General features: G+C 32.3%; 1 protein-coding gene and 1 pseudogene across 1 annotated transcript; one reads left to right on the forward strand and one right to left on the reverse strand.

The window, feature by feature from the left end:
- The first annotated feature begins 4582 nt into the window (after window positions 1-4582).
- On the forward strand, window positions 4583-7458 carry LOC146908838 (uncharacterized; annotated as a pseudogene).
- Window positions 7459-8191: 733 nt separating this feature from the next.
- On the reverse strand, window positions 8192-16388 carry LOC146908839 (subtilisin-like protease SBT3). The gene is made up of 4 exons (XM_085724655.1): window positions 14038-16388; window positions 12334-13922; window positions 9661-10345; window positions 8192-9550 (listed from the first exon to the last, which is right to left on the reverse strand). The coding sequence occupies exons 1-4, from the start codon at window positions 14738-14740 to the stop codon at window positions 8322-8324; spliced, it is 4206 nt and encodes a 1401-aa protein (XP_085580781.1). The 5' UTR covers window positions 14741-16388; the 3' UTR covers window positions 8192-8321.
- Window positions 16389-16795: the final 407 nt, after the last annotated feature.

Below are 16795 nucleotides of genomic sequence, written 5' to 3' on the forward strand. Positions count from 1 at the left end.
TAACCCCTCTAAAAAATTTCTTCAAATGTTGGTCCCTCAAAATTCTTCATTACCAATTTAAATCACCGTTTCTTACAAAAGTTTAAGTCGCATGTTCTAAATGTTTTTCTATGACGATATATCATTGATAAAATCTTAAAGTATTATTAGTTTGATAATTTAGCTATTTAATCTTTATTAATAAATCAATTTCTATAAATTAAAGATTAAATTGTTAACAAGTATATACGAGTAATAATCATTGTGCTAAATAGGGTAAAGCAATTCATCATCATTAAATCATGTTTCTCATACTACTCGTATTACTCACATCACACATCAACAGTTAACCATGTAGCTTTTAACATTCCAAGTAAATTCTCAATCATAATACTAAGTAGGGCATAAACAATCATCATCATTATATTTATATCATGTAGCATTTCACATTTTACATGATATTAAGACAAGCACATTGGTATTTTGCATGATTAATAAGTTAACAATGCAAGCCATAAGATTAGAAGGCATAGGAATGCAGGAAATTTTGCTTAGCCAGGAAAATTTGGCTTAGGGAATTTAAGACACAGGCAAAATCAGGTTTAAGGACAAGGAATTTCGCTTAGCCAGGATAATTTGGCTTATCGAATGCATACGACTCGAAATTGGAAAATAGACACACAAATCAGGACCAAATGCATATCTATGACATGCAACATGAAATAAACACCACCAAATCATATACATACAATCATATCATATAAACTATACGATCCTTTCTTCACTCAATGTTATACTCGAAATCATGAGCTATTTCCCATTCTATTGGTTTCTTACGCGCCATATTTTTTTTTTCTTCCAAAATATCCTTTGTTCTGCAAATATAATCCGAACCATAATTCGGCAAATATAATCCAAACTGCCATAAAATTGCTCATGCCTATCCAAAACATGTAAATATATAGTTCGGATTGTATTTGTCCAAACCTCAAAAAATTGTTCGGCAAATAAAATCTGAAATGTGTCAAACCCTCCGAAGACCATGTTTAGAGGTAAATTGGAATGTAAAAATTGACAAAGTTCAGATTATATTTGTCGAAGCTTTAACAAACAGTTCATATTATATTTGCCAAATGTATCAACACACTTACACACATAGGCAAAATATGTGTTAACTGCTTAATTTTTTATTTTTTATTTAGAAAAAGGTATAGTAAACTCAATCTATCAACCTTAGTGAGTGTGGGGGAAAGTCTGGGTCTAATGAGCCTAATGCATGTTTTTATTTTTTTTTATTTTTATTGCAGCCTAAGGTATGTTTTTGTTATTAAGTGTACTCTTATTCATTTACACGCTCCTAAATTCTACTTCAAACTCTTAACACATGTTACTCCTAATGCAACTAAAACCTCAAGTTTAGGAATTAACCTACATGCATTATTCAATGATAATAATAGAAGATTCTAACTATTTTTAATTATTCATAGAGAGGGAAATTCGGGATGCTACATTTGTTATATATGTTTAGATACTGGCATTCAAATCTTATTTTGGAACTCTACTCTAAAATTGTTGTTGATGCATAAGCAACATAGAGAAGATATATCTTAACTTGTTTGTAAATTGGACAAATGCAGCGACTTCCTTAGTATTTCAAATTCTTTGATTATTTTTTTAGGTGAAAAATAAACGTGGTTGCTCATACTTTATTAGTTACCGCGGTCACAAATTAGGCTTCACTATTTTTTTTGTTGTTAATTATACGATCTTGTATTGCTGATATTATTTATAATGAAATGGATTGGGTTTGCTTATGTTGAAAAAAATAATCAAGATGTAAAAATAACAATAAAAATAAGACCAGTGAATTGAAATTAAAAGCTCTCATTGGCTTGCTCAAAATTAACAACACAAAATGCTTCAACTCATTTACTCAATATTCTATTTAAAGAGGCAATTTAGAAACCGTACAAATGATGCATGTTGTTCTCTCATCTCGTACTAATTAATTACCAACTAAAAACATTTACAATTCGTACGGTTTCTCAAATGGCACATAGAACCAAATTACAAAAAGAAACCAAGAAGAAGCTGCACCTCAAGAAAAAAAAATTCCTACTTCAATGGTGATGATTAATTTAGACAGATTCTAAGTTCGTTACATTATTACTAGCTTGTAATAGCACATTCCTACAAATTGGACACGAACCATTAACCTTCAACCATGTATCAACACAATCTCGATGAAAATAGTGGTGACATTGCGGCATCATCCTCAAAATCTCCGATTCCTTATAATCCGAAATACATATCGAACAAACGGTGTCATAATCATGATTAATTGTGGCAATGTTGTTTTTGTCGAAGGTGAATGTGTGGTAAGAGTTGATGATGCTACGAGGGAGCCCTTCCACGGTGTTTTTATTATCGACCACATGTTGTATAGATGCTGGGTTGAAATTAGGATTTTGAACGCGATGATCACCATGTGAGGAAAAATAAACGTAACAAACTCGAACGAGTAGGGCTATAAAGATTAATAAGAGAAACAACCTTGTAAATGTGTCTAATTCATGGATGGTGTTCATGCCTGGCGAAGATGTATCAGAGGCGGTTTGAGAGGACATGAGTGGCAGAAGGTGGAGGACAAAATTCCTTCAAAAAAAAAGGGTGGAGGACACAATTTGTGATATGATGTATAGAGCTAGCCAACTTGGCTGGAATATTAATTTAGAGTTTTATTTTTTTGGGTTTAGCTAGGGTGGAGAAATGAGGAAGGTTTAGTGTTATTGGTTGGCAACACATTGAACAAACTTGAATCTAATTGAAGTTGTATACAAACAGAATCTAAAAATTAACCAACAGAAATTTATTAGCTGTCGTACTATTGGAAATGTTTGTTTAATTTCTCGTAGTTGTTGTTCTATACTTGCAATTTTTACATTTTGTTTTCTTGGACATCATGCAATTTGTTATTTTTGAGAAGAGGTTTTTTTAGGTAATAAAAGGCTTGTTGCATTCTATATATGGGAGAATGTTCATCTTTTTTATTCGTTTATTTTTGAGAAATACAAGAAGGAGAAATCAAATTATATTCATATCTTATAATTAAGGTATTTTTTAATATAATATGCGTCCCTTCTTTTACTGAGTAATTGAATCGTGCTAAAATGCACATTTTAAGATTAAAAGTGTGGTCCTTCTTTAAAGAAAAAAGAGATTAAAAGTGTAGTCCAAATGCTTTCAAGAAAATATGTTACAACAAAACACAATAATTTTTTATACAAGTAAATATAAGATTTTTTTTTTGTCTCTGTGAGCTTAGCTTAGTTGGCAGAGACATTACATTATATATATTTTGAACCCTAGACATTCAACTTATTCACCTTAAAAAAGTGAATTTTTAGCCACTAAACTATTTGACAAAAAATATAATATTTTTTTAAAGTATTCAATATTGGTCATATTATTTTTTTGAAAGGAATGTTGTACATATTATTATATAATATTTCTATTTTAATGCGATTTAACTAACTTTTAATTTTTTTACTAATACTAATTTTTTAATGTAAATTTAAATAATATTATAAAAATAATAAAACAATTTAACTCAAGGAATAGAATAGAATAAATAATCCAGTCCAAAATAGTGTATCCTTTTATGTATTAGTAAGATGTTTTGATGATAAAATTGTAATTGGAATAGTTTAAATGAAGATTCTCTAAAAAAAGTTTAAATAAAGATTATAATTGAAAGATAAAAAAATGAGTCCAAAATTATGTATCCATTTACGCGCTCACACATACAATTATATATATGTAAATATATATATGTAAAATATAGGATGTACATAATTATAAGGGTTAAATATGTTTTTAGTCCCTATAAACATGTCAACTTTTCGTTTTAGTCCCTTTAAAATTTTCCTTCGACTTTTAGTCCCTATAAAATTTTCAATCGCTACTTTCGGTCCCTATTTTTAATTTAATTTTTGTATTTTTTTAATGAAATTGTGCAGAAATGTGTAAAGTATTCTAAAAAAATTTCCTAAAAAGATTAGAATTTTTTAACAAAACACAAATTAAATATGAATTTTTAACCGTAAAAAATATGAAAATTCATATTAAATTCATGTTTTGTTAAAAAATTCTGAATTTTTTTTTGAGTGATTCTTATAATATTTTGAATTTTTCTGGAAAATTTTATTAAATAATATAAATTCTACATATGAGTTTACTTTAAAAGAGGGACCAAAAGTGAAGATTGAAAATTTTGTAAGGACTAAAAGTTCAAGGAAAATTTTAGAGGGACTAAAACGAAAAGTTGACATATTTATAGGGACCAAAAACCTTAATTGGTAAGATTTGTAAAATTCATCATGTACAAGTTAGTTGGTAAGATTTGTAAAAAAAAAATATAGTTGGTAGGGTTTACTAAAACAAGAAACCTAGTTGGTAAGATCCTTTCAAAAAAAAAAAAACCTTAATTGGTAAGGAATTTACTTAGGTCTGTCATTACACTTCCTTGATCCTTGGGTTTGCTCTAACCCTATCAACCTTGGAGTGCCCAACTTATGTATATCAAATCATAAACCGGACAACTATGACTAGTGTACTCTTCCGGTATATTTTGACGGTTGTTTGTGACTTGCTTCATCTCTCTCTCTCCGTGGATGCTTTCCAGCTCGACGACGAAGGATTCAGCATCGAATCACCTAACAATGCTTCGGATTTGAAGTTCCAGTTAACACTCGAACCGCTTTTGGAGACTCCGATTTCTCTAATGCCGGTAACTTCTCTGCTCACCTCAAAACTTGGAGCCACGGCGCTCAGGTCCGTTGATTTCTTTATTAATCTGTATACTCTCGCATTTGAAATTTCATCTTTATTTTTATAAGCTTGAAATGTCATTGTTGATATATTTCAAACCTCGTACAACAGTTCGTTGAATATTGGTCATGAGTTGCATCGGTTTTGGATATACTTTTATGCGAAACCTGCAAATAATTTGTGGCGTTTCTAATTTACTGCGCTGAATTAGAATGGGTTGATAAAATTGTACTGAGAAGCAATTTTGGTCTGTGACAGACACTGACAAAGCTGCTGCTTCCGCGAGATTCTTTCACCAACGATGACAAGAATAAACTTCAAGTAATTAGAATTTTGTTTCCATTGGAGTTGTTATTTTGTAATTTGTATGTGTTTATGATTAGAACGTATAATTGTATAAAGATTTGTTTGTTACTGTCTTATTATTACAGGAGCTCTTGAAAAGAGATGATTTCTATTGGATTAGGCTGCCATCCAATGTTTTGAGCCATCCCTGCAGGGAATATATTATTTCTTCAGTCAAAGCTGTAAGTGTTGTATGGTTAGGGTTTAGGGAATATCTTTCTATTCAAGTCTTTCAGTATAGTAGCTTGGGATGGTGCTGCTGTTTTGACAGTTATGCCTTTTTGAATCCAGAGATGTCTTCCAGGGGACGACGGTTTGGATGAACACTTTCCAATACACACGGAAGGTGTTAACATCTTGGCTGTCAATTATGGTGCTTTTAGGTCTTGCCCGTATCCTCGGCAACTGAAGCTTGTAAGTTATGCTTTCATTAGACAGCTGCACTTAATTTTTGTTTGTTCGTCGAGAAAGGCTCAACTTCAAAACTTTTCAACATGTTTTGTTGTTATCTATATTCTCTTTGTTTTGACGTGTCTTTCTTGTATAAATGATATTAGATTGATCTTGGAGTGATATCGTATAGGACTACGCTGCTATTTCATAGAAGGCTATCGGCACACAAGGAGTCTCCGTTTTTTCCTCTTAATTTTGGTTGTCTTCTACAGCTAGGCAATCGATACGTGAGTCTAGGTGTCAGATATCATGGTTGGCTTAATGTAGATTTTCTTTTGCGACGTGCTCTCAATTTTAATTTTTTTTAGAAGCTGAGTGTTGGTTCTTAGGAGGTGTGTAGTTTCATGTGGTTTGTTCTTAGGATTTTCTCTTGGCCTCTTGAGTAAAAGCCAGAGTTATATGTCGATTTTTAGGTGTGATTTTGATTTGCAAGGCGTTTTGCATACCAATCTCTCTTTAGTTTTTTGGCTAGATAGTATCAATAAAACTCTAATTATCGAAAAAATGAACCCTTCTATAAACTTGGTCTACCTGAGCATTCAATATGCATCTTCTGGTTGGTTTTATCACCTACAATGCCACAAGTTGTCTTTGTTCTTAAGATTATCCTATTATAGTTCATAAATTGTGCAAACATAAAAGTTGTTATTAAGCCTGATATTTGTGAAGGCTAATTTTATACTTTTTTTTGGGATGTTAGCCTGCAAAGTGGTCTTTCAAGTCACACACGCTTTTGAAGAACACTGAACAGGCACCAAGGTATGTTCTATGAATTATGATTGACATTTTCAGCCTTAATTGTAATTATATTTTTACTTCATAAACAAATAATGACATAAAAACATTATACAAAATGTTTCTCACAAGGTTTGCTTTGGGAGCAATTGGGTTATGGATAACTTTTTAAAATTTTGAATACTGTTTGCCCTATAGGAAACACAGAAAATATGTTTAGTCTTATTTTTCTTACATTTTCTCCTGTCAAACTGAAAATTCATGTCTGCATAATGCTGGCTTTTCACATATTTGTTTTGGTTTATACAAATTCTGATTTGATGAAATTTGCAGTGAATAAAGGGCCTTATCTAGCTTTCCTTATTCTGCACAATCATTTTCATTTTGAAGCATAAATTATTCTCAAATCTGATGCATAATTGGTTAGATGTCAAGCTTGACAAATGTCATATGTTTTCTAATCAACCATTTTTTTTACTTAGTTAGTCTTGTGTTTTGCTATTGATTTGACATATGCTATTGAGATACTTTAGTGTTTATGCAGTCAACTCACCAACCCATCCATTTGACTTGGAGGAAGAAGATAATCATATTGATCGGGTATAATTTTGTATGGAAATACGACTTGCATGTATTGTAAGATACTGATAATCATAGGTTCATCTTTATGAGAAGTTTTTACTTGTGTACTTTATGTACTTTTTGACAAATATTTTTTGCTCAGGACACCAATATAGAAGGTGAACTTGTAAAGCCAATAGATGCTGCTGATTTCATCCTTAAATACGTGAGTGTACAACATATATACTGCTGGTTTGATCTTTGAGCCAGTTTTTTAAAATTTATTTTACTGTTTAGTTAAATTATATACACATATTAATTTTTCTATTTGGAACCTTTCTTTTATAGCAGTGGATGTTCATGGTCCCTCTTGGATTCATTGTAATGATTGTCATTGGCCTAGCAACCATAGCAGCAGAAATGCCTAAGGAAAAAGCTGGTTGGCGAGCCTGGACGCTGCCGGAGCCAGAAACTCCACTAGAAAGGGTGCTTTCTTTGATACGTTATTTAGCGAGATTGACAATAGAGGAAATTGTATATGGACCTTTTATGTAACATTTCTAAATAATGTAATTACATGCATAAGCTCAGTACAGTACTAGGATGGCAACAGTGCATTCGCACAAGTAACTTTATATGTGATTTACTAATTAAAAGTATAACAACTATGGTGTATCATCATCATTATTAACGCACCTGCTGTTCACGTGTGGCATTCTCGTCCTCTTTCACACGGTTGTCTCCCTTGCTTGCTTCCATTCCATGGAATCTTCCTCACGTTGCTTGCTTAGCGAGCGTTGGTTTTGAATTTCAAATCAATTTTTCATGGATTCAAAATGAGTAATATTTATTTGATTAGATTTTAGGAATACACAATATGCCCATGTCATATTTTTTATAGAGAATACAGTGGGACTATAACATGTGTCAATGACTGACATTTGGCTGCAATCTGAGTTGTGACTTGTGTAGTCACCACTTTGCGATTGCTTGTAGTCAGACTCCATGCCTCCACCTTTGGTTTTGTGTCGACAAAAATTGATTTTAAATGAATTGATCGTGTAAATTGATTAAAAATGAGTTAATTGTAAATTGATTTTTACGTTTGAATAGATTTATGTAAAAGTGAGTTAAACAATAGTTTTTAGTGTGAAAATCACATTGAAACTTAAAAACTACAAATTTCTAAATAAGCCTATGATGGTTCCAATGAGGTAATAGCTAGTAGTTATGGTACAAAAACCATGGAGATGTAGAATCAATTGGTGAAAATAAACAGCAAAGGTAATGAATACCAAACACATCATAAAGTTGCATTTGAATTAGTATTTTTAAAGACTGTAAGAAAAGTACATAATATTGCATATCATTTCTTTGCAGAAGGTGCAGAAAAATGAGGGGAAAAAACACTTGAAAGCTCATATAATTCCACTTGGCGCCACTACAATAGGACTTCTAACAGTGTGTGCTCCACCATCTTCAATCCAAACAAGAACCCCAAATGAAACAATCTCACCAGCACCGATAGCAAGAGGTGAAGCATATTGAGAAGGGTTACTGTTATCCCTTATTGGATTTTGTGTATTGTCCAAAGGATTGGCTGTGGTTATTAATGCAGATCTTATAGCAGCAGAACTCCATTGTGGATGTGCAGCTTTGAGAAGAGCAACAACACCAGAGGCATGAGGACAAGCCATGGATGTACCTGACATGAAATTGTAGTCACTTGATAAGTACTTATTTTTGCCAATTCTAGCTGTTGGTTGGTATGGAACAAAAGCAGCAAGAACACTAGATCCAGGTGCCATTATGTCAGGCTTCAAAATCCAAGGAAAGCCATGTGATGGACCTCTTGATGAGTAATGAGCTGCAATTGGTGCTGGCTTTATTCCAAGAAATGTTTGTTGAAACTTAATGCTTGCTGTTGGATTATTCTTATTGCTTTTTGCATACTTGATCACAGATTCTGCATCTTTTGTCTTGATTACAATACTTGGAGTGTAGATATGTCTTAAATCAATTAAGTCAGGTCTATCATAGACAAACACTGCCCCTAATACATTTGTTTGTGCAACAACATCGATTTGATCAAACAGTGTTGAGGTTGAGTTTGACATTGAGTCACAAATAATGATGACTTGCTTGTTAACTTGAGATAAACGCTTCACTGAACTGCACGAAGATATAGTGTTATCATAAACAAGAGGAAGATTTTCAACTATAGTTTCATTTGATGCGAACAAAGTCCAACCAATAATGTTTTGACCATTTCCTAAAACAAGGCTGCCAAAAGTTCTATCTATGGTTCCTGCAGCTACAGTAAGGACCCAAGGGATACCATTGTGCAAGGTTCCATGCTTAGGTCCCGAGTTACCTGCAGAAGATGAAACAACAATACCTTTCTCCATAGCTGCAAAAGAAGCTATTGCTAAAGCATCTTCATAAAGTGGAACATCATCGATTCCAATAGAAATTGAAATCACGTCAACACCATCAATAATTGCTTGGTCCATTCCAGCTAAAACATCAGAAGCCATAACATCCTCTTCCCAAATGACTTTGTACATAGCAATCTTAGCTTTTGGTGCAATGCCTCTTGCTACTCCTTTAGCATAGCCAAAATAAGAAGCTCCGTTGACGTAGTTACCTAAAGTTCGAAGCAGACAACTTGATAGTAAGCTGAGAGTACTAACCAAGAAACTAACATAATTTGCTACTATTTGTTTATGAAAAAAACAAAAAAAATAACATAGTTACCTGCAACAGTTGATGATGTATGAGTTCCATGTCCGATACTGTCTCTAGCTGAGTTCATGCTGTTTATAACTCGATAGTTACCTGCATTCAAACCTTTATCGAAATATCTAGCTCCAATTAGTTTGAAGTTGCACATGGAGGCATTGAAATTATGGCCAGTTTCACATGTTCCTTTCCATTTGTTTGGAATTTTCTTTGTCATGCCATCATCTTTAAAGCTTTGACTCTCAGGCCACACACCAGAATCTATAACACCAACAATGATATCGTCTCCAAAATTTGAAGCATGCCATCGACCACTTGGAAAATCTAGGGAGAGAAATTCAAAGGTATGAGTTGTGTCAATGGTGGCTGTTCTATCTTGATATGCTGCAACAAAGCCATCAATGTTCTTAAGAATCTCTAACTCATTTGAAGATAACAATGCACTAAATCCATACATGGCATTATCATAGGTGTATACTAGTTTCTTCTGTGATAGCTTTGATGCTTCATAATCATCAGGTATTAATGTTTCTGAGTTTAAGGAATGAATGGTGGATTTGAAACAATCATGATGAGTTGTGAAGACTTGAGGAAAGAAGGATTTGTTCATATGGATTATATATGTGGAAGTCTCAGCATTGCTATGAAAGGTTAATAGAAGCCAAAGAGAAATTATGAGAAGTGAAAACACAAAGTTAGGCTCCATTGATTATTTTTGCAACTAAACAAAGAAATGTTGTTTTGGCTCTTGATTCCTCTTATCATGTGACTATATAGGATTTTTAGAGAATATATGATGTTGACATTCATAAACTATTTAGAAATTTGAGGATGATATTACTTCAAAATGATTGAACAGATTTTTTTTTTTTTTTTTTGCTTAAGAATTATTTCGTTGTATCTAATCTTTTGTCCTTTTAAGATTTTTATTTTTGTCCTAAAACTTTGGTTATTTTAGAAAACCAAGATAAAATTAATGTTGTTTTTCCTTTTATATCCTTTAAAAAAACCAAAACCATGTATTAAATGAATTTGACTTAAAACTAAATGAATTAAGGGTAGAAATGCATAAACATATCTAAGTTCATTATTTTTTACTGTGTGTACAAACTTAATCTTCCAAGGCCGTTTTCAAGCCCTGGTAAAAGGAGAGGGTTGTATTAGGTCTCGAAAGCTAACGTAAAACTTTGTTGAATCTCTATGATATGGATTTGTTGTGTCCAAACTTAAAACACCAACGTTAAGACGTAATTTATGTTTGTTTCAAATTATTTTATTTTCGGAATCATCCATCTGAATTATCTAACAAATATTGCCTAAAAAAAATGGTACGAAAGCTAACTTTCGAATTGTTTATTTCTTCTAAAGTTTTTTATTTTTGGAAAAAGATTACTTCTAAAAAGTTACTAGCATCCAAAAAGACATGTTTTATAATTTTCAAAATGTTAATTTATGGCCTTTCAGCAAAAGCAAATGTTAATTTGTGAAAGTAGTATCCTTCAATTTTTTTTTGAGAAAGTAGTAAACAACTCATTATCCTCAAATGAATAGAAACAACACATAAGTTAACTTTGAGAAGGTAATATGTAGAAGTAAATAATAGAAATATACTGATAAGTTGTGGAAAGATGTTTTCGAAAAAGAAATAATAAAAACCCGGATCCTCCATATTCGGCTTTATGGTGCAACCACAGTAGAGTGTAGATCATTCGATCAAGAGAGGAAAATAACTCTTCATGACCGGTTGCATCATAAGCCAGGTCGAAGAGGATCCAATATGAAAAAAATAGGCAAATAATTCACCCACAGGAAAGTCTCTTAATAGGGGGTTCTAAATAACAACTCTCCAAGATAACCATGTTACAATCCACTTTTGAAGGTGTAGTCATGCCCACTTCAATCAAAGTCCATTAAAACTTAGATATTGTAGGAAATTTTTTCCATCTACACTTCTAAAATATACCACACATGTTAATAGGAGTATATATATGGCGGTATATTTTCGGACGACATAAAAACTGTATATTCTTTGTTCTGAAAGTGTACTTTTATAGTTTGTGTGGGATGAGAAAAGAAGCTCCCATATAATATGGCAAAGACTATCGTGAAATCCCATTGTGAACCACCATCTTACACTACAACATAATTGACATCTAGTAACACTTGAAAATTGTTACTAAATCAAGAAAAATGTTACTAATTAAATTTAGTAACATTTGAACAATTGTTAGGTAAAGCCCATGTTACTAAATAGCTTTAGTTACATTTTATAGTATTATTTGTAACATTCAAAAAGTGTTTTTTCGAATGAAATCAGCTCAGTAACATTTGAATGAAAAAAGCTTTAGTTACTAAAGAGCTTTAATTCCATATCTAGTTTACTTAACTGATAAACTCAGAAATCAAAGTTTAGGAATGAAATTTATAAATTTCTAAATAAGCTTATGATGGTTCCAATGAGGTCATAACTAGTAGTTATAGAACAAAAAACATGAAGATGTAGAATTAGTTTGTGAAAATAAACAACCAAGATAATGACAACCAAACACATCATAAGGTTGCATTTGAATGAGTGTTTTTAAAGAGTGTAAGAAAAGTACATAATATTGCATTTCATGTCATTGCAGAAGGTGCAGAAAAATGAGGGGGAAAAAAACACTTGAAAGCTCATATAATTCCATTTGGTGCCACTACAATAGGACTTCTAACAGTGTGTGCTCCACCATCTTCAATCCAAACAAGATCTCCAAATGAAACATTATCCTTCTTGTCCATGACACACTTTATGACAAGAGAGTAACTTTGTTTCTCATTTCTATATTTGAAATTTAACATATCAGGTGTCACTGTCATCACACAACCATTTGGATGTGTCACATTAGCACTATATGTAGCAGCACCATCACCAACATTGGTAACAGTCCTGTTAAATGTGTGAACCATTGATCTTGTTTTTCTGTTGTAGAAAGCTATAAATGAAGGGTAATTAAGATCCAAAGAAGGGTTTTCACAACCATAAGAACTTGATCTTGTGATCGTTAAAATTTGATTCTTTGTGAACTTCAAACCACAAAGGAAATTAACATAGTCTTGTGGTGTAGCATCATAAATCAAACCTGGATTCATTGCTCTATTAGGATCAATCTCACCAGCACCAATAGCAAGAGGTGAAGCATATTGAGAAGGGTAACCATTATCCCTTATAGGGTTTTGTGTATTGTCTAAAGGATTAGCTGTGGTTATCAATGCAGACCTTATAGCAGCAGAACTCCATTGTGGATGTGCAGCTTTGAGGAGAGCAGCAACACCAGAGGCATGAGGACAAGCCATGGATGTTCCTGACATGAAATTGTAGTCACTTGATAAGAGCACATCGAAACCAATTCTAGCTGTTGGTTTATAAGGAACAAAAGCAGCAAGAACTCTAGATCCAGGTGCCATTATGTCAGGCTTCAAAATCCAAGGAAAGCCATGTGATGGACCTCTTGATGAGTAATGAGCTGCAATTGGTGCTGGCTTTATTCCAAGAAATGTTTGTTGAAACTTAATACTTGCTGTTGGATTATTCTTATTGCGTTTTGCGTATTTGATCACAGATTCTGCATCTTTTGTCTTGATTACAATACCTGGGGCGTAGATATGTCTTAAATCAATTAATTCAGGACTATCAGAGAGAAACACTGCCCCTAACACATCGGATTGCGTAACAACATCGATTTGATCAAACACTGAGCTTGAGTTTGACATTGAGTCACAAATAATGATGACTTGCTTGTTAACTTGAGATAGACGCTTCACTGAATTGCATGAAGATAAAGTGTTATCGTAAACAAGAGGAAGATTTTCAACAATAGTTGAATTTGATGCAAACAAAGTCCAACCAATAATGTTTTGACCATTTCCCAAAACAAGGCTGCCAAAAGTTCTATCTATGGTTCCTGCAGCTACAGTAAGGACCCAAGGGATACCATTGTGCAAAGTTCCATGCTTAGGTCCTGAGTTACCGGCAGAAGATGAAACAACAATCCCTTTCTCCATAGCTGCAAAAGAAGCTATTGCTAAAGCATCTTCGTAAAGTGGAACACCGTCAAATCCCATAGAAATTGAAATCACATCAACACCATCAGCAATAGCTTGGTCCATTCCAGCTAAAACATCAGAAGCCATAAGACCCTCTTCCCAAATGACTTTGTACATAGCAAGCCTAGCTCTTGGTGCAATGCCTCTTGCCACTCCTTTAGCATAACCAAAATAAGAAGTTCCATTGACATAGTTACCTGAAGTCCGAAGCAGACAAATCGATTAGTAAGCTGAGAGTTACCGAAGGAGTACTAACCAAGAAACTAACATAATTTGCTAACATTTGTCTATAAAAAAATAAAAAATAGTTACCTGCAACAGTTGATGATGTATGAGTTCCATGTCCGATACTGTCTCTAGCGGAGTTCATCCTGATTCTAACATTTGGATTTGAAGCAATCACACCTTTGTTGAAAGATCTAGCTCCAATCAGTTTGAAGTTGCACATGGAGACATTGAATTTATGGCCAGTTTCACATGTTCCTTTCCATTTGTTCGGAATTTTCTTTGTCATACCGTCATCTTTAAAGCTTTGACTCTCAGGCCATACACCAGAGTCAATAACACCAACAATGATATCGTCTCCAAAATTTGAAGCATGCCATAGACCATTTGGAGAATCTAGTGAGAGAAATTCAAAGGTGTGAGTTGTGTCCATGGTTGCTGTTCTGTCTTGATATGCTGCAACAAAGCCATCAGTGTTGTTAAGAGTCTCTAACTCATTTGAAGATAACAATGCACTAAATCCATACATGGCATTATCATAGGTGTACACTAGTTTCTTCTGTGACTGCTTTGATGCTTCTTGTTGACATTGATCATCAAGTACTAGTGATTTTGATTTTAAGGAATGAATGGTAGATTTGAACCAATCATGATGAGTTGTGAAGACTTGAGGAAAGAAGGATTTATTCATGTGGATTATATATGTGGAAGTCTTGGCATTGCTATGAAAGGTTAATAGAAGCCAAAGAGAAATTATGAGAAGAAGTGAAAACATAAAGTTATGCTCCATTGATTATTTTTGCAACTAAAAGAAATGTTGTTTTGGCTCTTGATTCCTCTTACATGTGACTATATAGGATTTTTAGAGAATATCAATGATGTAGACATTCATAAATTATTTAGAAATATGATGATATTACTTCTAAATGATTGGATAAACTTTCTTGCTTAAGAGCTACTTCGTCCCTCTCTAAACTTTGGTCCTTTAAGCTTTTTACTTTTGTCCTAAGACTTTGGTTATTTTAGGAAACCAAGATACAATGATGTTTTTCTTCTGTATTCTTTCAAAAACCAAAATCATGTATTTAATGAATTAAGGGTAGAAATGTATTAACTTATCTAAATGTATTACTTGCTAATATGTGTGTGTCCAATTATTTTTTTTTTTTAAACTTAACATCCGACACAAAGACCGACTAATTCTTGTATTACTTGCTAATATGTGTGTGTCCAATTTTTTTTTTTTTTTAAACTCAATATCCGACACAAAGACCGACTAATTCTAAAAGTTCAATTCCAGCCTTCCACTTACAGGCGCCCATTTAAAATAAGAAAAAAAAGTTATATATGGACTAATCCACCGAAATTGACATCAGAAAATTAAACTTCAAATTTTGAGAGGAGCATACTCCAAAATCGCATGCTAACATCACCATACCAACCGAGATGGGTTGTGTACTAAGTCCAAACTTAAAAGACCAAATATTAAGAAGTAATTTATGTTCGTTTGGAATCACCCAACAAATATGGTATAGAAGTTAACTTTCGAATTGTTTTTACATTTAAAGTTTTTTTATTTTTGGAAAAAAAAAAACTACTTTTAAAAGTTACGAACATCCAAAAAGACACGTTTTAAAAGTGAGAAATTCTTACATGAACCAATTAAAATCAAACATCTCATTAAAATAATAAAAATAATTAATATCATAATTTTTTCTCATTATTTTTAATATTTCTCTCTCTTTTTTCCACTTTCTTTAACCAACAAAAACCACCCACCACCATTTATTGTTTCCATTTCCTTAATTAAAATCACATTTTTTTAAAGTTAATAATATGTGTCATATTTTTATTGGTTTGGGTGTAAGAATAATCTCTTAGCTAAGAGTTCATGCAAGAATATCTCTTTAAAAATTTCAAAATGCTAATTTATGGTCTTTCAGAAGAAAAAAAAGTTAATTTATGAAAGTAGTAAACAACTCACAATCCCTCAAATCCTAAAAAAAACTCATAATCTCTCAAATGAATAAATACAACATATAAGTTAACTTTGAGAAGGTAATGTTTTACTAAGAAATAGAAATGTACTCATAAGTTGTGGATATATATTTTTCAAATAATAAAAAAACCTGGATCCTCTATATCCGGCTTGACATAACGATCATTCGATCAAGAGAGAGAAATAACTCTTGATGTAACGATTTATATTCGGTTGCACTATAAATCGGGTCGAAGAGGACCCAATTTGAAAAAAATAATAATTAAAGCATAGTATACTAGTTTAACAAAAAATTAAAATTAGATTAATGAAAATTTAAAATTCTTAATTTTAGGTAGTATTTGAAATTCCTATTTGAAATTTGCAGGTGCTATAATGAAAATTTATAAATGATATTAATGCTGATAATGAAGAAAACTTTGCGTGAGGAAAAATGTAGCATAGTATTTCAATCATTTTAATACTAACTATATTATTATTGTGATATTTTTTTAATGGTCCTTCTATTGTGATATTGTGGAATATAAGCAAATGTATCATTCTAAATAACTATAAAACAAATAAATAAGTAAATAAAAGAAGGGAGTCAGTGTTTAGTTGAGAGATAAAATTATTCTCTCAAAAAAAAAGATAAAATTATATCAGACATTACATTCATATAGAGTTGAGGGGATTAGTATCCTATAATTGTGCAAAGAGATATCTAGTTGATCATATCAAATAACGTTAAGGGATAAACTACATTACATTAATGTATTTGACTCCATAGTTTTAAAATTAATTTTGGTGTGCATCAATCGACAACCAAATAATAAAAAAAAGAAAACTGTATTTCACCTTATTGTT

Source organism: Medicago sativa, chromosome 7 (assembly GCF_051527215.1).
Source record: "Medicago sativa cultivar Bolivia chromosome 7, Bolivia_mono, whole genome shotgun sequence".
NCBI classification, from domain to species: Eukaryota; Viridiplantae; Streptophyta; class Magnoliopsida; order Fabales; family Fabaceae; genus Medicago; species Medicago sativa.